This window comes from Diadema antillarum, unplaced genomic scaffold (genome assembly GCF_040938485.1).
Source record: "Diadema antillarum isolate AM-2024a unplaced genomic scaffold, OU_Dant_1.0 seq00000455_RagTag, whole genome shotgun sequence".
Lineage (NCBI taxonomy): Eukaryota > Metazoa > Echinodermata > Echinoidea > Diadematoida > Diadematidae > Diadema > Diadema antillarum.
This window is the reverse complement of record NW_027271427.1, coordinates 1,099,882-1,125,269: the sequence shown is the minus strand read 5'-3', so window position 1 is coordinate 1,125,269 and position 25,388 is coordinate 1,099,882. Positions and strand designations below refer to the sequence as shown.

Here is a 25,388-nt window from a genome sequence, read left to right as displayed (position 1 = left end):
TGGAGGAGTTGACAAAAGACAATTTTGGTTGATTTGAGGAACTGATATTTGACTCAAAGCACTTACATTTGATTTTTACATATACATTAACCTATGCTCGATTCATAGCACAAATGTACTTAGGTTTGATTCTTACGTTTTAAATCATACATAGCTCTTTCTGCAACACAGAATGATCAAATGTAACTTCGTGTTTGATTTCTTCTGGACTTATGTTTGATCTTTAGGTGTCATTATGTTTGATCTTTAGGTGTCATTGAACAGGACCCTGGAGATTGTCTGGTGACTAGTGAGAGCCAATGAACTTATGTTGACTCTGGCGTCACAGTCCAAGTCTTTTACTCAAAGAGTCTACTCATCTTGCAGTGCCTAGCAGTATCATTCTGAATTTGACTGTTGTATCTGACGCGGCTTAGCAGCCAGTTACTTCTGTCTCTAAAATCTTGTTTCACATTGCTGAGTATTTTCTTCTGACGGGAGAAGAGGTAGCTACTTGCCATCCTCACGTTCAGTCACTCAAAAAGTCTGGAAGTCACTTACCCTCTCTCCATCAAATTGATTGCTGGTAACAAACATTGTAGCAGAAAAATTGCCTCCCCCACTACACTGTATGAGGCCTCCAACTTTACCCCAATAAAGTCAGAGGCATTAAACTGAGAAATTAAGATGATTGAAGGACCTATAACATATCTTTTTAAATTTTTGTTGAAAAATCTCAAGCAAGATATCTTTGATCTGCCTGTGATCCAAATTTCAGGGTCTACAATTGTTAAAACTTGAAGTAGAAAACTCTAAGGTCTTTCTGAAGCAGGTTACTGTGACATCACAAATCACGTGTTGGAGTTGAGCACCTTACCCTTCAGCATGCATATCAGCATTTTACTTTAACACACAGCTGATTTACTCTAAACTACTATATACACGGTCACCATACATGTATATTTAGCGAGTCTCAATTTTTGCGAATTGGGGAAATCCCGACGATTTTGAGAGTGGTTACATTTGTGATCGTGGAGTTCTGTACTGAACTAAGAAATGTATACGTGTGCGTCACATTCATATAGGGATCAGAGTCATTATTTTCACGTGTCTTTAATTTTGTGAATAGCACCCGACTCGTCAAATTCGTGAAAATAAAAGCCTTGCAAAATATTCAGCATATACAGTACATTTTCCTGGTTGTCAGATTTTCTAGCATCTTTGTGAAATGGTAGATTGCTCAAAATAAAAGAGAACACTCTAATTTCTTTTTTTTAAGCCTACAGTCAGAAATTTTATGTTTGCTATTATAACTTCATTTTAGACTACCAAGATGACTTGATGACTGGCCATAAAAACATGCATCTATATATGTGATACATGACCACATAGCTGTTTGACAGAGTGGAGACCTTCACAAGGTCAGCAATGGTATGGGCTGAATTGATTTTGCCATGACAGTGATTCATGTTAGCTCCTAAAGGGCTCTTGACAAGTGGCACTCGCGACCCAACTCATCACTGTTTTTGAAGTCGGCTATTTTGGGGAGCATTGGCAGAGACAACTGCACGCAAACCTTGGACCGTGTGTAGATGACTGGATGGAGAGGCATGGATGGCGACATTCATGACATGTCCTCCAGAAGATGATCTGAAACACCCCCTACCTACCCCATCCCTCTATTCCCCCCCCCCCCCCCCCCCTCAATCCGAACATCCCACTCATCCCATGCCATGGCATCCTGTTGATTATACCAAGACAAGATGTCTGGGGTGGGTTGGGAGAGGGAGGAATCAGCTGCAGGCACTAAGTTTGACGGGCTTGTTACACTAAAACCATAGCTGAACTTGAAGCTAAGATCTCCAGCCACTGTTCCATTGAATAGAACTCGCAGTGCATTTATACGTTTTTCATTGGTGAAATATTTCCAACTTCACATTCTCTGCTCCCTCCATCAGATGTCTGACTGCCTTGGTTTCGGTGTGGTCCTTCTTTCCTTTAATTCTTTTTGTTGTTGTCGTAAAGATTATGAAAAATACACTCCAGGATCCAGAGAAGAGGAGAGAGCTATGGCTGAGTATGGCTTGAGGGAAGTGATACGTGTAGCAAAGTAATTGCAAAATGAGGCAGACTGGTCACAATACAGATAATATGGGACTTTTACTGGTACAGTATTCATCGCATAATCGGGCATCTGATAATCGGGATCCTCGCTTAAATGATATACGCTTCCCAGAAACATTTCCAACGCACGTTATTTTCACTGGATAATCGGGCGGGGACCTCTGATAAACGGGACAATTTTTCTTCAAGCGATCTTTGATTTTGTTAATATTTTACACAAAAAATCTACCAAAATACCACAACAATATTTCAAAGATTCCGTATCAGTTGTCGTTTACAACAAACTTACAAAGCAAGCTTCGGATTGGTGTGTTTTGACCTCCGTCCATCCAGTACATGTACATGCATAGCCACGAAAGCGCCGTGTACAGGTATCCATGCCATTGCAAAGCACATGCCTTCGCGAACATTCTTCTCCCCTACATAAGCAAAGCCATGTGCTCGCTTGCAATTCCTACTCGACTCACATCCAATAAAAAAACATGCCTCGCTCATACAGCCCAGGCTGTGTGCGTTGTTTAATCTCAGTCATACACTCTGAGGGCAAAGTCCATTGTTATCGCGCGCCTTCGTATCTTGTTATCTACTGTCTTTGGTTTCAACTTTCAATACAGCTGTACACTGTGATCTGTGTGTACGTCACAATCTTCCTCAGTTGTGACTGGGCAAAAGTTACGTGATTGAAATGGGCTATGAACAGTTACGTATTCAGTGAAATGGGGGAGAGAGTGGGAGGGAGAGCGTGAAAGATGAGAAGGGTTCAATGTATGTGCGAATACGTAACGTTTTATGAATCTAGACTATGAGCTGACATTGATTACGTGTACACGCGTGTTTGACAGAAGAATCGAACCCGGTTGCGATTACTTAGTACTCTACATCATTGCGAGAATGCAGGGAGAGCTGGAGGGTCGCGCCGAGGGGTAGCGTGTTGTGTATTCATGAACATGTACAGTACGTCAGTATGCATGTGTGTGTGTGTGTGCACTACATGTACATGTCGTATGCCGTTAGTGTATGGTGAGTACTCATCGCGAAATCGGGCACCTCGCTTAAAGGGGCCGTGTTTGCTACTCCCAACCTGTCCCGATTATGCGATGAATACTGTATCTTGCTTTCAGTATACTCACAGTTTGTCCCGACAGTGAATGACTATGTGTGTGCAAAATTTTGTTTAAAGTTTATACAATGGTCAGTACTTCATAAACAAAATCTCTGCTAATTCAGACTGCATGGCCATATTTCCTTTAAGGCTCACTGCTGTGGCAGTAAAGAAGTGCACAGAATAAAAGGAGCAACATCATTTTCAAAGAAAGCACTCTTTGGTGACATTTACGTCATTTGATGGAATGAATGAGGGAATGGACTTGTGGGTCACTGGGGTATATTAAATGGTTGAACATGTTGACTGCTATGATGGAGCAGGGAGGGGGCGGGGGCGGCAGCAAGGCACTGGTAGAGCTCTAGGAGTCGCTGGTCTTTGCTGGAAGAGAGGGGCTAAAAGAGATGGGTGTGGCCAGGGAGGACTGGTGAGGGAAGACAGGATGAGGTGAATGCAGAGTGGATTGGCTGTGACTAGACAGAGCACCTCTCAACATCGATTACATTGCTCGGTGGGAGGGTCAAACGGAGAGGGCGTGGCACCAAGGGGGCTGCTACGGGTCAATGAAGGACACCATGATGTAGCGGGTTCCATTGGTGGTCAGCAGGCCCTCATGGTAGTGGGTCAGTCGCCCTGGGTGCATGAGGGTGTGGCCCACTGGGAGACCGATCACGCTGCAGTTGTAGCGGATGAAGCGTGCCCCACCTCCCTGCAGTCAAAAGAAGCAATGAGAGAAGAAATGATTTGAGTGGCTCCACTTCATCAAAATCCGTTTGAGACAGTGAAGTAATTGCTTAGTGTTCACACTATAACACCTCATCACTAATTGATAATAACACCTCATCACTCATTGATAATAACATCTCACCACTCACTGATAATAACTGATATTTTGGAAAGAAAGATTATCCTCTGGTGATTGGCTGAAAAGGCAAGTGATTCTACTGTATGTATTTTCAACTACTTCAGAATGTCAGCATGTTTGACACTCCATGGTATGTTATTAGGAAAATGACATCACTTTTTATGATGACATTTTCCACGTAAACACTTTTTGTGAAATGATGTCACAAAGCAATTGTGACATCATCTTAGTCTTGAGCTGCTCTGTACAATCACTGTAGGATCCCTCCACAACGTCGCATCCACGACAGGACTTGTCAAATCACTTTTTATCTTCTTGTGTTTCAACTTTTTCATCCAAAATATCAAACAAAAAATACTCTGCCTAATTTTGAGTTTCCGGTTAAACTACGAGAGTTTGTTGTCTTGTTTTGTGACAGCAAAGAGAATCAAAACAGAAAAATGGAAACATACTTCAACTTCTCTTATTTTGAAGAGATGTCAATCTCCCCTGGTTTCTTGTGATATCTTCGAGCAGCACTGTACTTGCTTTACTCTTTAATGCATAGTGGGGCATTGTTCCATAGTGGATAAGACTCCCAACTCCCAATTGGAGGACCCGAGTTCAAATCCCGCCCAGTGCTTACATCCTTGGACAAGATGTTTTTACCCACCACGTCCCTCTCGACCCAGGTGTATAAATGGGTACCTGGCAATGCAAGGGTAATGATAATGACAGGGCCCTCTGGTAGAGCAGTGGCAACACTAAAGAGGCTATCCTGGGTATGTGATATACACATTTTAAGACCTTTTATTATTATAATTACAATTATTATTATTATTGTTATTATTATTATTATTATTATTATTATTATTATTATTATTATTATTATTATTATCATTATCATTAATATTATTATTATTATTATTATTATTATACTATCATTATTATTTATCATTATTATTAAATTATCATTGTTATTATTATCATTATTATTATTATTATACTATCATTATTATCTATCATTATTATTATTATTATTATTATCATTATTATTATCATTATACTATCATTGATAGTTTTGGGCAAAGGAACTTCCCATAGCAAAGTAACTGAGGGGAATGGGGATAAGTGGGAAGGATTACTGATTGACAAAGGCTTATTCCTGTGATCTTTAATACTCCAGAGTACAGGTGCTCTTGTACCACCACCATTGTGAGGTCATGCCCTGCCTACACTACCAGTCACAGTGTACATTGTAGAACGTGAAGAGACATTTTAAAGGTGTGCACTCATTCACAACATGCTCAACACTCAATGACCACAACTACACAGAGGGATAGGGAAGGCTCCTGGTTAATATATGACTACACTTTGTGGTCCGTTTTTCACCCCATTTAGGCTCATGACATACTAAGCGGTGAAGTGGTAGTAGCAGGTGCATCTTGGTTACCTGACCACAGAATTTAGAGTAAGTCGCACTTATGGGTCCTTAGATCACTACTTGTGTGCCAATTAGGGCCATAGAAATTGTAATTAAAGGCACTTTACCATTCCATGGCAAATTCTTTTCAAGGGCATCTTTGTACTGAAAAAGACTGGAAAAAGATCTTCTTTGTATGGATAGATGCCATGTCACAATGGTCTGTTGTTCACCTTGTGCCAGATTTCAATTTGGAGGATGTAAAGTGCAGTGATTAGAGCACACTAATAGAGAATTATTAAATAAACATGATTCCAAGGAAGCATGGTGTGTATCAAAACATGCACATGGAACATTTCCTGCTAATTACACACTACTCAGTATGCATACATTTATTCATTATATTCTACTCAGAAGAACAACAAAAGTCATCATAAGCTACTGCAAAACGAACAAATTAAAGAAAAATAACTTTTAATACCAGTAGTCATTGCAGTAACATGACCGATGGAAGTGATTTTCACACAATGATCTCATCTGACTGCACATATGTATCCTTTCACTGAAAATCAAACGATAGCATGCACAGGACTCAGCACCTAAGACCTACATGAAAATTATGATATTTTCCAAACAGGTCTGACAACTATAACTACAGTTTATATCTTGGGCACTGCTTTGCTGAAGAACAACTTGAAGTATCCATACATCATAATCCTGATTGTCATATCAAAGACAACTCAAAAACTTAGATTCAGTTGTCATTGTGTTTGTTGTTGTTCCAGATGTCCGTTACTGGAAGGAAAGGCAGCCCTACCCAGCATGACAAAGACACGGGCGGAAATGGGATTTTGAGCCAGACAAGGTCATTTTCATTCTAGATTGATTAACTTGGTGTATGGCAGGGGAAGTAGATGACAATATGGTGGAACAGATCGTGACTCGTTACGGGAGCTGACGGGTGAGTTATCTGTACAGGTGAAGAGAGAAATCTATTTAGGGACAATCAACATTGTGTTTGGAGCTTGTGTCTGCAATTTTGTCTGGACAGAATGAAGTGCAGCTGGGATTGTTGACATTTCTTTCATGGTTGAGGAACTTTCTCCCCTCTGCTGTCTGGTGCTAATTTGGGATCTAAAGAGGCACACGAGAGACAAAACTAAGACAGTTTTCACATGGGCCGAGAAATGTAATTGCAATACTGACTTATAAGACTACCAGCAAATACATTGTACATACATATCGGAATAGGAGGAACCTTTAATAGCACTGCCGATGGCAGCGGCCATCCTCTGTCATCACAACAATGATGTTAGAGGTGCTTTCCCACCTGTCATTTTTTCCCATTAAGAATGTGGATTGAGCAGACAACTTTGCCCCATTGCTCCCTGAAAAGCATTGATATGACCACTTACAACATATTAGTGGAAAATGGTATGATTGGGATCTATGGTTCCACAAGTCATGATGATGTGACCACTCATACGAACTGGAGCCAGTGAACTGTCTAGTGATATTAGACTTTGAAGAGTCTGTCACATCTTACTGGAATATTCATATAGAAATCATCACGTTAGTCTTAAATTGGCAACTCTAAAGTTTCACTGCAAATACAAGGAGGATTAGATGGAGCCGATTTAATTCATTCAATCTACATTGGTACTTAAAATAAGGTTTGAAAAACAATAACTACAGTTTTACATAATACCATAATTGTTTGGGATCAGATATGAATTTAGTGACTAACATTTCATTTTTCTACATGCTTGGTTTCTGAAGAACATGTATAAATGCAATGGCTCAAGTGAGGTGACATATAAACTCTCTTTATGAAATACTACAAGTAGCCATTAATGATAAAACTAATAAAAGATACTGCATCAAATTACAGAAACGAAGTTCGGGGGACCTGAAAGTTTACTAGGAAACCACATCTCGTGATAACGGAATGTGACATACATTGTGTGATTCAGTTTCAGAATAAAATGACACATTTGGAAATCAAGCATAATATTCATATTATTATACAAGCTTCAACTGACAGATACATGAGAGATATTCAAGTCTTTCTACTTATATCACTGCCTATGATTCAGATTAAAATTTGACAACCATCATGAAGTAATTTCAATCATCAGCTATCATTTTCATATTGAGTTAAATGAGAACGAGATCATGTTTTAGTCTTCCCCTTTGTGACTTGAGATACAGTGTATGCAGCCAGAGACAATATTTCAAGTATTACAATTTCGAGACAAATTGCTGATGACTCCAAATTTATTCTCATTCCTACGAGATGATAGGTGTAATCAGTCGTTCCTGACTTCGTAAAAAGCTCTTACTCAGCATTTTCTATCTCCTTTTTTTTTTGCTAAATGAAAGTACTGACTGAAGTCATCTGTGAAGGCACGATGTGTCTCTTGGTATGGACACGTAAAAGTAGAGCACAAAGATTTGTGTCCTATTATCGTCTCACCTGGGAGAGCCACTATTACTGACTGGCAGGAGGCATGGATTCTTCAGGGAGCAAGAAACTGGGTGAATATTGGCTGGGTCATAGGAAGTGGTAGTACACTGAGACATGGGTGAGGCCAGGTACAGCCTGCTCAGACCTCTCCCTACCCCCTTCCCCTCCTCCCACCATCCTCCTATCCAGGCACAGATCAGTGGTTAGAAAGAATTCTCTCCATAACTCCCTCACTTGTTTGTTTGTTTGTTTGTTTGTGTTTCAATGCAAAATATTGTTCATCTTTTCTGTGCTAGCTATAACTTGCATCTTTGCATCTTTTCATTCCTAGGAGTTCCTTTACAGCAAGTCTTGGTTTGCCAAGGATTTCCTCTTGACCTTATATTTCATCCTTCATAACAGAACATCATCAAATTTGACTTGATTATTGACGGAAGGCATCATAATCCCGTCTGTGTTCTGTAGTATGCATACATTATCAGACACATTACAATGAATGGTGAACTAATGGAATCCTAGGGCCCGGTACTAGGGGATAGCAAAACGATATACCGTACTGTACAAGCTGTTATTTTCACGAGGGTTTAATTTTTGTGAATTTCGCGAATCACTGTTGGACCGTAAATCTAACAACAAATGAAAACATCAAGTACGGTACTGACAAGCGTTTCTGGGATGTTTCTGGGATTACAGCACTGTGTAACCAGGAAGATGGGACTTCTAAGGTCCATTTCCCTGGTGTACATGTATGTTTCTACGTGTACATGTATTTCACTGAAGAGGAAAACATAAGAAGTGAGTGTGATACAAGAGAAACAGAGACAAAAATAGAAGGAGAGAGAGAATCAGAATGCAAGCTTTTAATAAGAGAGAAACAGTGATAAGAAGAGAAAAACAGATGGAATGTTGAGAAGAAAGAGAGAGAGGGAGAGAAAGTCCGACAGAATAATGAGGCAACAAAAAGTCAACAGGAGAGAAGCAGAGAGTGAGAGAGTAAAAGAGAGAGAGAGAGAGAGAGAGAGAGCAAAAGACAAACAAAATATCAATGAGAGAGGAGGAAAAGGGGTGAAACTTACTGAAAGTGAGAAGAAAATAGGGGGATGGGGATGGGGAGGGGGGCATGGGGGATGCATTCATTGACTGAGTCACGCCTCTGAAGACTATCCCATAACTTCCTGCCACTCTCTAGAGATAAGACTCCAGATAACGCTCACTCTAGGGGTTGCCATGGTAACAGTCATCTTTCTTCTTCCTTCACACAGTAGCGCCTCAATTCCACTAGTTCATGTGACAGAATGCCTCAAAATGCCGGGCGATTATTGGTTTTGTGCCGATTAGGTAGGTTTGGCACCAACCGTTTCTGCTGCCTCTGAACACCTCCCCCCCCCCCCCCAAAAAAAAAAAAAAAAAAAAAAAAATCACATCCTGTGAAACTTTGCATTGACCTCAGTTATTCCAACTGAAGCAGCTTAGCTTTCAGAGCATTAGAATGCATGATGATGAGAACAGCAAAGAAAATGTGGGTATCAACATCGGCACGTAAACATAAGAGACCTCGATGCATTTGCAAAACTTTTGAAGAGATCGCAAACTTCATTATCCTCACATTATTTGAAATGAAGCTCACTTCTTTAGTTCAATAGGGACTGAACACACAACTACATATGAGGCAAACATATAATTTAGAGATAAAAAAGGAGAAAAATCATACAAACATGTCACACTGACTTTTAAATTATCAATTCTCAACTGGGTTAATTCTACATAAAATTCCTAATGCCCCACATTCTTGGCTTGAATCTCTCCCCCCCCCCCCAAAAAAAACCCCAACAACAACAAAAAACTGGGGAACAAAATTGGAACAAAATCACAGTATCCACAAATTTAAATTTCCGAAGGTTCCTCCCTTAGATTCTTCCTGTCTAAATGATTCAGAATTTCATACTCAAGTGTACTGACAAGCTGAGAATTAAAAAAGAAAAAAAATCCCCCTTCCCCATGGTTTAACACAGTCCAGTATTGGTCACATGACCCAAAAATTTCTAATATAGATGTATTAAAATGAATGAGCATACAATGTACAGGCTTGTAGCTGTGTGAAGGGTCCTGGTGAGGAAGGGGGGGGGGGGGGAGGTGGAGTGGGGCCCTCTTCCATCACAAGCCTGCTGTCACAGGGCTAGAGAGGCTATACGACCAGTCGCTATATTACAACTTACATCCTATGGAATGGACACCCTCGATCCCACTCTCAATGGCTATTATTACAAATGAGGGAATTTCACACAGGTGTGTATAAATTCTATTTCTGCTGATGAAATGGGCCAATATAGGTTGAGCATTTCAGACAATAGCTTGATTCATGGGTCCAGCCAACAAAAAACTCTGACAAACGATGTCTCTGTCACTGACAGTTGGCCAGGGATCAAACATACAACAACACAGATGATTGTCTCACTCAAACAATGATGGTAAAATGCATTTGTTAACCTAAAAAAAGGGGGAAAAAATAGTAATTCTGAGATTAATGAAACATAAAAACATATTTGACACAACGAATACAATTCTTATCTATCTAAATTGAATGTTGAAAAAAGAGGAAATTTTATTTGAGCTGTATGGAGGTCAGTGGAAGGCCTTTGATGTCATGACATCATCACCTCACCTAATTTGCATATTACGAAGCTGACACCAACGTTTCCATTCAAGGAAACAAGCAAAACTTTAAATTTCTGGAACTCTCTTCAAAAGTTAAAGTTTGATTTTGCTGAAACTGCCAGCATTCTGCTACATGGATTGTACACCAAGTTAAGCCATTTTCAAACACATGGAGTTATTGAAATATCCATTCACCATATGGATATGAGACTATTCACACCAAGTTATTGAATATTCGTTACGACGTATGGTGCATGTGGTATTGATATAAGAAAATTCAATCCCAACATCTCCATCAGTTTATGATCTATGTCAGCATTAGACCTTGTGCATTCCCAAGTTTCTTTCTTCTCTCTTTTTTTTACATAACTGCTTTTGTATCTAAATGAGAAAATTTGGTTCACAATTCTCAGTAAAGACAAAAGTATAGCATCTTAACTAATGTTAACCTTAACTTCTTCTTGTTTTAATTTGTGGGGGGGGGGGGGGTCATAATGCAAGGGAGAATTAATAGCAGGGAACAGGTAGACGGGGGACACTCCAGATGAACACACACGCATGACTGTTCTGTCCCTGACTTGTCTCTATTGGCACCGAGATGAGACAACAATCAAGGCTCAGAACTCTATGCACCCTAATCAAAAACACCACCACATGATCAGCTACGGTTAAAAATAGAATGCGATTCCCTCCAAAAACCTGGCATGCCACGCTGACTGACAGGTAGGACAATGACCAAATCCTTTCTATCTGGGGGATACAATCAACCTTGCATCATGGGTATTGAATTATGACGAGTGTGAGGTGTAGAGTAACTCAGAAATGGATATCATATTCCCAGGTCTTGCATGAACTCTGCTGAAATCCACGAGAGCATTTGCGAGTTTGAAAGCAGGTCATACAAAAGTCTAAAATTCTGTGTGAGACAAGCATTTAAAGAATATTACAATGTATAAAGTATTCAACAAAATATCGAATTACTTCCTTCAAAAATAACAACAGAGACAGACGGAGACAGATGGACAGACATACAAAATAGATTATAATAGATACTGTAAAAGTGGACTGAAATTTTTGCAGTGTTTAAATTTTCGCGAATTCCATGCAACCGGAAGCTTGTGTGAAAATAAAAGCATGTAAATATTTTTGCGTGCCATATGTTCCAGTAGTTGATGTCTTGATTCCGCGGAATTAAAGACATGTGAAACTCTTCTTACCCGGCAAAGTGCGAAAAATTAATCTTGTAAAAATATCCACTTTTACAGTAGTGCGCATACGCTTCGTAATTCATCAAAAGCAGCTGTCAGATCATTGCACACATAGAATGCAGACTATGGGATACACATTGTAGATGCTGTCATTGCGTAGGAGAAAGGTGAATTGTGTTTTTTCTTGATCACAGTGTACAATTTGTACGTGGATTGGGTCACTAAAAGATGTTTGACAGGTTCCTCCCTACCAACACGAATGGTGTGAAAGACAGGAAATCCCACTGGGTCGATGGTGCGGACAATCAACCCTGAGTCACGATGTAAGACACCCTCTAAGCCTTTCTTTTCTTCTGGACACCAATCTGCACCTTTCCTACCAACACACTTCCTTCATTGATCACATCCTCTCAACATGGCAGGCATTCTCTGAATTTCGTCACTTCCTGTGCGTATAATAGGGTCAACGCTCTCTCCACTCACCCCTCTCTTCCACCTCATAAATCATTAATTACAATGTAACCCATTGAGGACGAGTCCTGAGTATACTCGGGCAGGTGTCAATGGGAAATGCATGTTGTGGCAAAATCAGTCCGTCCTCAACGGGTTTAAGGACGAGCTGATTTTGCTATAATACATAACCCCTACAGACATCTGCCTGAGTATACTCCGGACTAGTCTACAATGGATCATAGAACAGAGAACATCTGCAACACAGATATTATGTCCCAAACGCGTTTGAGGCATTTTCAGGGGTTAGATATTCATAAAACGCAACCGTGTTTTCACAAGTGATTAGAAACGCCGTTTTGAAGTGCCTTTCATAGGATGTTTTGAAACGCGTTTGAGACCACGATTGCCGTTCTGTGAGTAGATAAACGCAATGCCGTTAAATCCCAGCTGTTTCCGGTTGTGTTCTTTACCCATTATTTGTGTGTGACGGATGAGCATGTTTGGTGGTATGCAGTTGACATTTACTTCCTGGGTCGAACGGCGCAAAGCAGCTGCGCAGTGACACTACTCGAATTGCAATTGTACAACGCATGATGGTTAGATAAACGCGGCATCCCGTAAAATTAATTTTCTGAGTGAAGGGAACTGAAATAAATTTCTCAGAGAGAAGTCCTGCATATGTTGTACTTCAAAGAAGGTATTACACAACACACTTTGGTCCTGTGGTCACTGTGATCCGCCCGCTTCGTTGTACGTAGATGTTGGTGAGAGAACTATTCTCTGGTATCAAGACTCTTTATGTTCATACACTCTCGCAGATTTGAGTAAGCTAATCATGTGTATGTGTATATCACCAATGGATGTGAGGAGAGAAATCGCTGTTTCAAAAATAGGTTGCATAAGCTTTTACACCAATGTCAGCTCTACCTGCTCTTGTACATTATGTACAGAATGTCTACCTCTCCCCCGCCCCTCCGAAAAGAAAGACAAAATTATAACGACAAAGCAAAACCAGGCTTTCTGCCAAAGGTTTGGCAATATTTCAAACCAAATATAGTGCAAAGAATTAAGGAAGTAATGAGCAAGTTTGAAGTGCATCCGAAACACTGGTTGTGCCAGGAATAGGATACAAAGTTCACAGAGTGAGCCAAGGTGCTGTTCAAAGTGTGAAAGACCCCTACTGTTGCTGTGCCAATCACAGTAAATCTGAGGGATGACTTCATAACCACCTCATAATCCCAGAGTCCCATCAAGATTCACCCAGAGTCTCCTTTTATTGCAGTGCAACTCAAATGCTGGATCCATAGACTTTATCTCAATCCTATTGGCTGATATCAGCATCATTCATAATATCCTCATCAATCTACTATACTTCTCACAGAAAAGTGTTGCAGGAAAATTAAAAAAAAAAAAGTTCTTGAAAGCACTGACTAAGGGGTAGGCCAAGTTATAGTTGTAGCTACAAAATGATGATATAAAGGGAAAACAAGTACAGAGTAGTCTCATGGTGTAACATTTATAAAGACAGCTTAATAAACATTTTTGAATTTTTCTCTGCATATACAAATGGAGCAAGCTACATGTAAACAAACATTAAAAACAAAATAGTTAACACTCCTTATTGAAAATGAATAACAACATGTTTGTCCCAATACTTCCTGTAAGATAATAACACTCTTGTGCATGTCATTCACAATTTTCAAGTAATGGAAACTCAAGAATGGAAACTGATGATATAAAAATCAGTAGCCTTTAAATAGTCCACATCAGGTACTGCACAGCATCTAATACTTGCACTTGGAAACTAGAAACTGTACCGATCAGAGAAAGCTGCAAGCTACTACCAAACTTTGAACATGATTTTCAACTAGAAACCACAACTTTGCCTTCCCCTTCAAATAATCAATGAGAATGAGCCTCATCTAGCTTTAATACAGGAATAGACTGGAGGGGGTAGAAAGATTACAACCATGGCCACCATCTCTTCAAAAAAAAAAAAAAAAAAATTGTCCAACTAAAAACAGGGAAGTGACAGACAAAAAAGCACAGGTGTGTATGTTGCTGTGTGAGTCATGCTGCGAGAGGTGTTTGCATTTGGGCTAGGTAGGAAGAAACAACACACTTGACTTGGTGTCGGCCTGACGAGGTGGAGTGGCAAGAGAACGAATGATTATGGTGATAGATAGAAAGATAAGAGATAGATAAAGATAGACATGGGGAGATAAAGATATAAAGAGGTATAAAGAGATAAAGATAGATAGAGATAGAAAAAATAGAGATAGATAGCTAGGAGATAGAGATAGAGAGATAAATAGATAGATAGAGATAGAAAAATAGAGATAGATAGCTAGGAGATTATAGAGAGATAGATAATTGTAGATTGATAGATAGATAAAGCTAAAGAGAAAGGAAGACAGGGAAAAGAGAGATAGAGGAACTGGTCTGCTAGAATTACACCGTAATGGTGACAGAGAGAGAAAGATAGAGTGATTGAGATATAAAATAGAGAGAGATACACAAAAAAATAGAGATAGATCGCAATACAGAGAGATAGAGAGAAACAGACAGAAATAGATAGATAGTGAGAGAGAAAGAGATAGAAAGAGAGACAGGGGAGAGGGAGAGAAGAAATGGTCTGCTAGAAACACATTCCAACTGAGTGAGTGGGTTGGGGGATATAAAAAGACTACTGGTGTACCAAAGAGAGGGTTGAGAAAAAAGAAAGAGTACCCATAGAAAAGATAGAAGGAGAGTAAGGGGTAATGTGGGAGTGAAGGCAGGGGGAAATAAAGAATGATAATAATCACAACCCAGACATGAAAGAAGGATGGGGCAAAAAGTAACATGACATTGGAATACAGACAATAGGTCCGTTAAGTATATCTTTAAATTATATGCATATCTTTACAACAAGAGGAGCACTCCGAGAGAGCAGACCTCCGCAATGCAGCCATGATTAAAATATCGCCATTTCATAGGCAGTATCTTCAACACAGAAATATAGGGACACCTGCACGACACATTTGGTGAAAATTTGATCATCCATTGTTGAATTACACCTTTGAATTGGGAGAGTGAGCCTATTTTACGTCCTTTATGACCACAAAGTCCTTTGACCTCATGACTCCTAAAGTGAATTGTTTCTTTACTACATGTACTTCACTATGAACACACCTCAGAAGTTTGGTGAAATCCAAATCATCCGCTCTCAGTTACTGTATACGCCGAATATTTCGCGAGGTTTTTATTTTCGCGAATTTCGCGAGTCAGCTACTATTTGCGAAATTAACAAGGAAAAGTAGAAATTACGCGGTGCGTAATATATGTCCCCGCCGGAAGTAGCATTTAGTAGCAAAATGTACAATATAGGTAAAAAGATGAAGGTCAAAGGTCAAAGAAGTCAAAGGTCAAAATTCTATGTAGAAGTTCTGAAGCCCTCACCTAGTGCCATCACATAAAGCAAACGGAATCGAAATCGGGTTAGAAATGGCGAAGGAGAAGCATTTTGTAGCCAATGTACAATATAGGTAAAAAAATCAAGGTCAAAGGTCAAAGAAGTCAAAGGTCAAAATTCTGTGTAGAAGTTTTGAAGCCCTCACCTAGTGCCCTCACATAAAGCAAACAGAATCAAAATCGGGTTAGAAATGGCGAAGGAGTAGCATTTGGTAGCAAAATGAACAATACAGGTTAAAAATCAAGGTCAAAGGTCAAAGAAGTCAAAGGTCAAAATTTTGTGTAGAAGTTTTGAAGCCCTCACCTAGTGCCATCACTTAAAGCAAACGGAATTGAAATCGGGTTACAAATGGCGAAGGAGTAGCATTTTGTAGCAAAATGTACAATATAGGTAAAAAATCAAGGTCAAAGGTCAAAGAAGTCAAAGGTCAAAATTCTGTGTAGAAGTTTTGAAGCCCTTACCTAGTGCCATCATATAAAGCAAACGGAATCAAAATCGGGTTAGAAATGGCGAAGGAGTAGCATTTTGAAGCAAAATGTACAATATAGGTCAAAGGTCAAGGTCAAAGGTCACAACTGAAATTCTGTATACAAGTTTCAAAGCTCCCATGTAGTGCTATCATATAAAGCAAACAGAATCAAAATCGGGTTAGAAATGGCGAAGGAGTAGCATTTTGAACATTTTGATCACACACGGACGCACACACGGACGGACACACGGACGGACACACGGACACACACACGTACGGAGCCCGTTTCATAGTCCCCTGCTCGAACTCGTTCGGCGGGGACAAAAACACGCGAATATATTGACTCTGATCATGATATGAATGTGACGTATACTTACACATTTCTCCCTTCAGTACAGGACTCCACAATCGCGAATTTAACCACTCGCGATATCGTCAGGAAGTCTCGATTCGCGAAAATTTAGACTCGCGAAATATATGGCGTATACAGTATTGGGAGATTGAGTTATTTTATGTCCTTTGTAATCCCTTTGACCTTTGAACTCATGACCCCAAAAATCGAATCGTGTCTTTCTTACTTTATCATGAACAGACCCTGTAAATCTTGAGAAAATTTGTTCATCCATACTCAAGTTTATATCGTGTACACAAACAGACAGACACACATACACAGAGCCGAAAACATGACCTCACTGGCCGTAGGTTTCACATACTGATGGAAGTAACTAAGACTTGCTCCGACATCTAGAGAGATTACGCAAGGCTTGCTGGAGCCTTGCCTGGCATAGCAACTATCAAAGGGAATAGAAGCATTGAAACGCACTGACTACCGGGTATGTACATTGCACCAGTGAATGGGGTATTTCATTGATGAAAATTATCTGTAAATTTGAAATCACTAGCAAGCTGGTCTCTGTTGGCAAATACTGGAAAATTTTGTGATGATAGCATTTATGTCACTCATAACAACAAGCAAATTTCACCACATGATGTGCAATACTGATATGTGACCCGCTACAACAAAAGGATCCTAAAAGTCGCTGATAACTGAGCTGAGAAAATCGAGTTTGAAGTCAGATCATCAAAATCAGTCAAAACTATCAGTTTTCTGTCTATTGCAGAATTTTGTAGTCTAATGTTTTGTTTATCATCTGCCGAAATTTCAAAGTTAAATGGTCAAAGGAGGGGCAAGAAAAATAGCGTTTTTCTGGGCCATGATTTTCTGACTTTCAACAGAACAGGAACGTGTCCGAAGGTTTGGATTTAGCGCCGCAGCTAGACTCTGCCCCTAGTAACGAGGGAGTGATCTTATTGGTCAGTGCATGGCATCCTGGTTACTGATTGGTCACGCGTAGACCGCTGGCGCTAAGCTTGAATGAACATCGTGGACGTTGCTAAGAGCATACCTTCTATTGTCAAGCGGTGAGGACTGTCTTGCCTCCCTTGATCATGATAGCGTCGGAAGGAAAACTTTGAAGGCGGTTTTCTCACAATGCTGATATCCTAAACTACTCGATATGCGCTAATAAAAATCATTGATATCTCTGCAACAGAGTACTTTCATGGTCAGTTTATATATGAAATAAAAGAAGAAGAGTAAGGAAATAATACCATGTCATTTTCAGAAAATTGTCCTCCCCCGACTTTCGGATCCTTTTGTTGTAGCGGGTCACATATTATGTATGTATTCCAATATTCTTTTCAAGGCATGTAATGCACTGTAATGTAATTTGTGCTTTTGTTTCACATTAAAGAAAAAGGTAGAACTCACTGTACAGCTGCTTGCAAATCATACGGAATTCCCCACAATTAGATAGGATTTATGGATAAAGGTTGTTGGATTAGGCAAAGCTGTGTCGAGTGCTCAAAATGACGGTTTAGTTTTCCCCTTGCATAATCCACAGTGGATTATTGTTCATCACTTTTGCGCCCACAAGAGGAGAGAAAACTCCGCTCAGGATGGCATCAGCGGAGCTAGAACTGTAGGATTAAGATCGATAATTGGTGGATCCAACATGGCAGGTGACACAGCTAGTGATTATCTGGAATCAGAAGCATCCTAGTCACCTGTTTCATGGTCCCTGCGATACATCCTCAGCTCAAAATTCCAGCACGACAACAATCGAATAAAAACAGTGGAAAAATAAACGGGCAAATAATCCACGGCAGACTGTCAGCCCAAAACAAAAGATGACTAGTGCCCTCTTATTAAAGAGATTCAAGAAGAAAGAAAGAAAGGGGGGGGGGAATCAAGATTCATAAAAAGAGAAGATGTCTGCGACATGATGCAGAAACACAATAACAAAGAACTTAAACCCATTGGAGGAATAGACTTAAGTATACTTGGCCAGGTATCAATAGAGATGCAAGTTAACCCATTGAGGATGAATCCTGGGTATACTCGGGCAGAGGTCCATGTGAAATGTGTGTTGTAGCAAAATCAGCCTATCCTCATCGGATTAAAGCAAAATGAGTCCTCAATGGGTTAAACATTATAGAAGAGAGGTACGAAAGATGAAGGAGGAAAGCCGTACCCATTGAGGGGCAGTTGGAGAAATTCCCCGCCCATATAAGGTATGAAATAAGGTTGACTACACAAGGGTCAAGGGTCAGCATGTCACGTGTAATACTGATGTCATCATTGTATATAATACACATCCATACTACATGTATTAAAGTTGTTAAAGAAAGCATGCACGTACACACACAAACACACCAATCCGCCCATATACACACATACACTCATATGTGCAAGCAATGTACTTGCGGTCTACGAAGTGTATCTGCCCAGCAATATTTCATATTCGTCCCGAAAGACTGTACCGACAGTGAGGTGTCTGTTTAAATGTAGCCCCATGCCACTGCATGATGTATCCACTCAATTCATCAAATCTGCACATCTTCATAATCGTATTCAGGGTTAGATTGAATCAACATTCCAAGTCACTTTTCAGTTTGCTAAATTACAAGAGCAGAGTCAAACAAACACAGTGGTGCATGTTTCATCGCAACTTGACTCAAGACACAAACATTATAAACTTTTGACATTCCAGATGTCCAAATAAAGTAGTGATGTCTGTCATGAGCACACATGCAAATTGGAGAAGTTACATTCAGTGCCTTGCAGCTCTCCCATTTTGTTTTGTTTGGGGGTTTTATTTCTACCAAAAGATAACCACCTTAAAGTCAATTACTCAGCAACTTTATTACTTTCCTTTCCACAGCCACGACTAAAATATCCTTACAATTCTAGAACAAATTTGATGTCAAAGATTGATTTTGTTTTATCTCGTTGATGACCAGTCCTGATTATACTCGGACAGTTGTCAATGGGAAATACATGTTACAGTACTGTATAGCAAAATCAGGTTCTCCTCATTGGCTAAATATATTTGTCAATAAGGTACATGTACGTTGTACAGGTACAAATACATATAGTGAATGGTCAAGAGTGCAATGGTACAAAATTTCGGACATGATGATAGAAACATGAGGCCAAGCTGAGTTGAATAGTACGGTGCATCTTTCACCGAGCGCGAAATCTTGTTACACTGCACGAAGTAGAAACCACACACTCTTACTTTCATACAACACCACGGCTGTAAACATACATGCATGTGGTTCACACAGATTCTCGAATTTAGCACAGAAATGGTAACCATTTTCTGTCAAAGGTGAGAGAGTAGCAGCAAAGTAATCAGTTCTGTGTACATACATACGCAAAACTGATCGGTTGAAGTTGCTTGCAAAAATGAGTGACAAAAGTATGTGCTTGTAAGCATGCTTGTAATTGTTGAGTGTGTACAGCAAATGTTTGTTTATTGTGACATCAGAGTTGTGCAATGGAACACATGCACTAACCATTTTTGCTCAAACAAAATTGCACGGCTGACAGCCACAAGGGGCAATGGTAATTGTAACTAAATGTCACGTGATGGATAGTCAACCAATCAGAGAGCTACATTCTTTCTAGGTGTTTTATAAATGAGGATTAGTATGCAAGCTAACAAGAGACTTGTGAGGCCTAAATATCATAATCTAACCTAGCAGATCAGCCTCAGTCTAATTCCTTGCTTCTGAGGAAAAAATAAGATGCCCAGCCTTAATCTTTGGTCAATTTCTTTCTTTTTATCTATGATCTATTTATTGTGATCTTCACTCATCAAGATTATTCTCTGTTTTAATTAGTCTGCTCAGTAAAGTAAATTTAAAGAGGGAAAGGCCATTTATTGAATGCTTTCGACATACTTCAAGAAATAATCACCAACAAATCAGTACAGCCCAACAGCTACATGTATACTGAGGACCCTAAAAAGGGTGAAAAAGAACTTACCAAATAGTCCTTTCCATGCTCATTGAGTGCTACATTGATGGTGTATGTTGATGAATCGTGGTGAGGCCGCAGAGATGCTTGTTCATCAGGGCGGTACCGCACAACAAAATTCATTATTGCATAGGCCTGTCGAAACGAAGATGGGAAATATTTGGGTTTAAGTCAAAGCTCTCTGGAAGGAAAATCTGTCATTGACCTCAAGGCTGAAGATACATGACTGCCCTGACTCTACACAAGTATTTACCAATCATCTGGTTATGTAGTGATACTCTTTCAATGATACAATTGAGGGGGTCGGTGCAATATAGTGCTAACCCCCACTTTTGTCAAAATTGAGTTACATGCATTTTCATAATCCTTATTCTTCACTCTAACCGCCGTGAAAATGTCATATTTGAATTCAACCAATAAGATGGTAAAAAAATGCATGCATTCATGTTTTATTAATGTACAATGTATGGACTTTCCAAACATTCAACAGCTATGATCTCAAAATGACTATTGTGTGGGTTAGCACTATATTGCACCGCCCCCCTCAATTCTAAAAAGTGGTTATCTAATGGTATGCATTCATCCATTGTTATCAGTCAACTTCGTTTCAAATCTTTACATGCCTGAGACTGGGTGATCGGAGGGATTCCATGCCATCTTTCACGACCTGAAAGCACATCAGCGCGTGAAATTGCTGCACGACTTCACACATATAAGGACCATTCTTCCACTGAAAGGTTGCCAACAGAAGCCACTTGTCAATCGGCAAAACATCGCATGATGTCAGTTCGACTCCAGTTTCTGATTCATGAAAATTTGGAGTTTCCTCGTCGACTAGATGAATAATAACTTTGTACATGAGTTCCAACTACATGGTTGTTTTACGATACCCTTTTTAGGGTATGGGTCAATTATGTAGCTAGGTAGTACTATTTATGGCACCCTTTATGTATGAAAATGACGAGCATGTACAAAAATCTGCATTATCATGTCTTGCACTCTTAAATACTTCTGATTTTTCTTCATCTAACAGGTTTTCTTTCTCGTTTGCTTGTACACTTGTTCTTGATGCCAAAAATATAGAGTTCATGTGCTCCATCAAGAGGAGTATGTGCTTTGGGAAATCTTTTTACAGTCTTATCACTAAAGATATATCTGTGCTGGTACTTTATATCCTTACAAAATAAATAATTTTGTTACTTCATTTAACTTGTTCCTTAAGGATACCAGGTTCCTGCAGTGTCAACCGATATACGGGAACCTGGTATACCAGGTCCCAAAATGTAGACAGAAGTGCCTGCCTTCGTGGCCTAAATTCATTTTATTTTGTGTTGTGCTGCCCAGAAAAATGGCTGTAATAGAAAGATTGGAGTTTTCTCTATCAATATACGTTTTCTTTCTGTATGAAAATTGTGTGCATTGCAGTATTATTTGCCATTTCTCCAGTAGATATTTGACCTCGCTGACCCCATTTTGGTGCATATTTTGTGTATAACAAAATAGTTTGTGTGCACATCAGCGCAAGCTCTATTCATGCCTAACGCCCAATCGATAATTCTATTTGTTCGATGGCACATGTAGTTGACCATCAAAGATGGATTACCAACCTGTCCATTTTCTCTTGCCCAACAAAAAAGAATCTCCTTTTGGGGCATTGAAGGTGCTTGGAGAATTGCGGGATGAACAGGTTAATCTGTTGGTACCAAAAACTTCTTAACAAACACTGCCCACAAACAAACAAAACAAGACACATTGACACTTGACAAAAGAGGCATCTCGAGAATGAAGTATTTAGCTAATACTCTTGAGAAGATTTACCTTTTGTTATTGTAGTTGGTTTTTGTTTTACTGTTTGTTTGCTTATTTTGTTTGTTTTTTTAAATTGAAGCAATATAGCACATAAACGTTGGTCTGTGATTTGTTGCAAGTTTACCTTAGAGTAATAGCCTGGATAGACCTTCTCACAGATGGGGGCTATATATTCCCTCAGGAAGTAGAGCCAGTGTTGTTCATAGCCAACCTGGTTCATGTGAATGTCGCGAGTTGGGACATTCTCGTATCCCCCATTCAGTCGTTCATCCTATATGTGGAGAAACAACAAAAACTGAATGAAATTTTACCTCGTAAAAAAAAAATCTGTAAAACCCCCTAAAATCAACAGCAAAAAGAATAAAGGTGATAACTTATGAATAATAATGATAATTACAGGATCATCAAGACCTAGAAGAGTACTATGAAAGCACAGACCTCCGCCAAGCAGCTACTTCCCACCGATGATCTTGCTCTTCCATTGAGTTCAGTGATTTCCACCCATACGAATGCATGCTGAAAAATTGCTAAATTTCCCAATATATAGAAGCCTTTGTTACGTCATAAACCACGCGCCTTGCCCTCGTAGAAACTTGAGCACGCGCTTTAGTGCGCATATGAAGACCTAAAAAATGTGCAGCTTTACTGACACTACCTGCCAAAATATCGAAAATTCTTCATAAAATCCATAAAAAATTTCCAGATCACGACCAAAATTTAATCAGCTATTCCTAGTGTCATTCTCAACATTTCCTGCAAGTTTCATCCAAATTTGTGCACAACTTTTTGAGTTATTTTGCACACGGACAAACAAACAAATACACCAACGGTAATGAAAACATAACCTCCTCCCTTGGCGAAGGTAATAACACTAACAAAGAATAAGCATAAAAACTATCACCCCGATATTACTACTACTACTACAGTAAAACAAGACATGAGCACTTGCCAAATATTGTGCTAAGGAGGACAAAGTCAAAACCAAATACAAATCTTACTTCATTATTGCCACTGGACCATTTGCCGTAGTGTTCCATCTCTTCAATGAGATGTCTGGCGTATGTCTTGGACAACACCGGAAAGCTGTAGACATCGGTGCAAGGCTGGGGAAAAGGGTAACATAATTATCAAACTGTCAAAATGCACAATGCAGTTACATAGAGCGTGTTTCTACTGAGCGATGAAAATTCGAGGTGATGCGAGGCGATGCGCGGTGACACCTCAAATTTTTCCTCAGTAGAAACAGATCGGGTAGTGGCCGATGCGCGGTGATGCGAGGTGCTCCATCATCCCTCTTTTGAGGTGGTCGATGCACGGTCATGCGAGGAACAATTTTCAGTAGAAACACACCAGGTAGCAAAATTCGCAGTGTACCGGAAGTCTCGAATTTGGGAGCTTTCGCCGCGCACTTTTCAAATCAGTTCATCACACACTCCAACACTTGTGTACACAGCGACCGTAGCTTCGGATGCATCATGCCTTGTACCATAAAATTTGTTTTTGCTGGAATATGTAACGTTAGTATGTCGGAGCCCCAGGAGAGCATTAACTGGACCCTAGACCTGCAACGATTCCTAATAACCAAGCGGCAAGAAATGTTGGTGAGGGGCATTTTGGACAGAAAGACTAAAAATGAAATTCAGATGGCCTACCACAAAATGGCAGAGGCAGCCCGGCCCGATCTGTGACCTTAAAATATGTGATTTCCGGATTCACCGTATTTAGCACGTCACCTCGCATCACCGCATATTTTATCGCTCAGTAGAAACAGCTCGAGTGGTCGTAAGATACAAAGTGATGCAAGGGACATTTGTGGTGATGCGAGGTGATCTCAGTAGAAACACGCTCTTTGTCATATGTAACTCTTTGGTGTCCCAAAGTTTGGCACGTACTTGAATATCACCAACAAGTTTTGACTACAGCAACTGACTGACAAATTGTCCTTCCTCGACATAAATAGTGGGTTTGAATCCCATCTTGACATGGGTATAACTGCCTATGTTTTTATCATGGTTATTACTCGGACACTGAATTATCAATAACCAGGCAATTTGTCTATTAGTTGTAGGAAAAACAACTTGAACACAAGAATCATGAATTTGCTGAATTTGATGATAAAAACATTCTGACTTTCTGTGTACCTGTCTGCATTCAATGGATACTGTTTTTTTCTTTTTACTGATCAGATTTGAGCTAAAATTGCATCCCAAGCCGCTTGTACACAGATATTAGTAGGCATGAGAGTAGATAAGAGCGCTTTTCATCAACATTGTACACAAGAAAAAACACTTCACGCCATTTAACCTGCTGTAGCTTTGATATGAATGACACGCTGAATATCTCCAAAATGCCATTATTCAGCAGCTGATTCCACAATTGCATACAGCCAGTCAGGTATTCAATAATGACTTACACTTTGAGGAAAGTTTCTCCGACAGTCAACATCAAATCTTAGGCTGTGCTCAGCTAGAAGTCTTATCACCAGAAACTTACCATGGTGAAGTTTGCTGCATCACGCTGTCTGAAACTGAAGTAGTCTGGAGCGATGTATTTGGCTTCCCAATCCTGAGATAAAAATCACAAAAACCAAAGCCTCCCATGATAATTTCATGTGAAGAAAAATACTATTTGGCCTAACATAACTACTTCCTGTCTGAATCTAAAGTTAACCCTAACTAGGCCGGGGGGGGGGGGGGGGGGGGGGGCTCTGAGGTCCCCCCCTTGACGTTTCGCGCGATGTATCGCTAACGCGAAAAGCTAACGGCCCGACGTTTCATGACTTTTTTCTTTCGAGTCTCCCGCATCTTTTGACACCAAATTTGCGATGCCCGAGCGCTTGATTACGAAGTTGCGCAGAAATATACGTGCACGTCAGACCAAAAATTGCTCAAAAACGTGAATTCGTGTACAATTTCAATGCAAACTGTGCTTGCAGGCAAATTTCATAAGAGCATGATTATTTTGGGGTCTTATTGATTACAATTAATTAATAACATATTTTCTTGTTCGGAACAATGTCGCGGACAAGTTTCATCGAAAAAACAATGAAAAACATAAAGTCGAAAAAACAGAGAAAT

The 25,388-nt window shown here is 39.8% G+C and overlaps 1 protein-coding gene across 1 annotated transcript in view; it reads right to left on the bottom strand.

Annotated features, from left to right (window-relative positions):
- Positions 1-3,304: 3,304 nt before the first annotated feature.
- Positions 3,305-25,388, bottom strand: part of LOC139732901 (procollagen-lysine,2-oxoglutarate 5-dioxygenase 1-like) — a 46,881-nt gene continuing 24,797 nt past the window's right edge. Inside the window, exons 15-19 of the mRNA XM_071643738.1 lie at positions 24,805-24,876; positions 23,310-23,414; positions 22,436-22,582; positions 20,512-20,637; positions 3,305-3,914 (exon numbers count right to left, since the gene is read on the bottom strand). Of these exons, the coding sequence (XP_071499839.1) occupies positions 3,759-3,914; positions 20,512-20,637; positions 22,436-22,582; positions 23,310-23,414; positions 24,805-24,876 (606 nt within the window). The 3' untranslated portion in view covers positions 3,305-3,758. The remainder of the gene's footprint in view (positions 3,915-20,511; positions 20,638-22,435; positions 22,583-23,309; positions 23,415-24,804; positions 24,877-25,388) is intronic.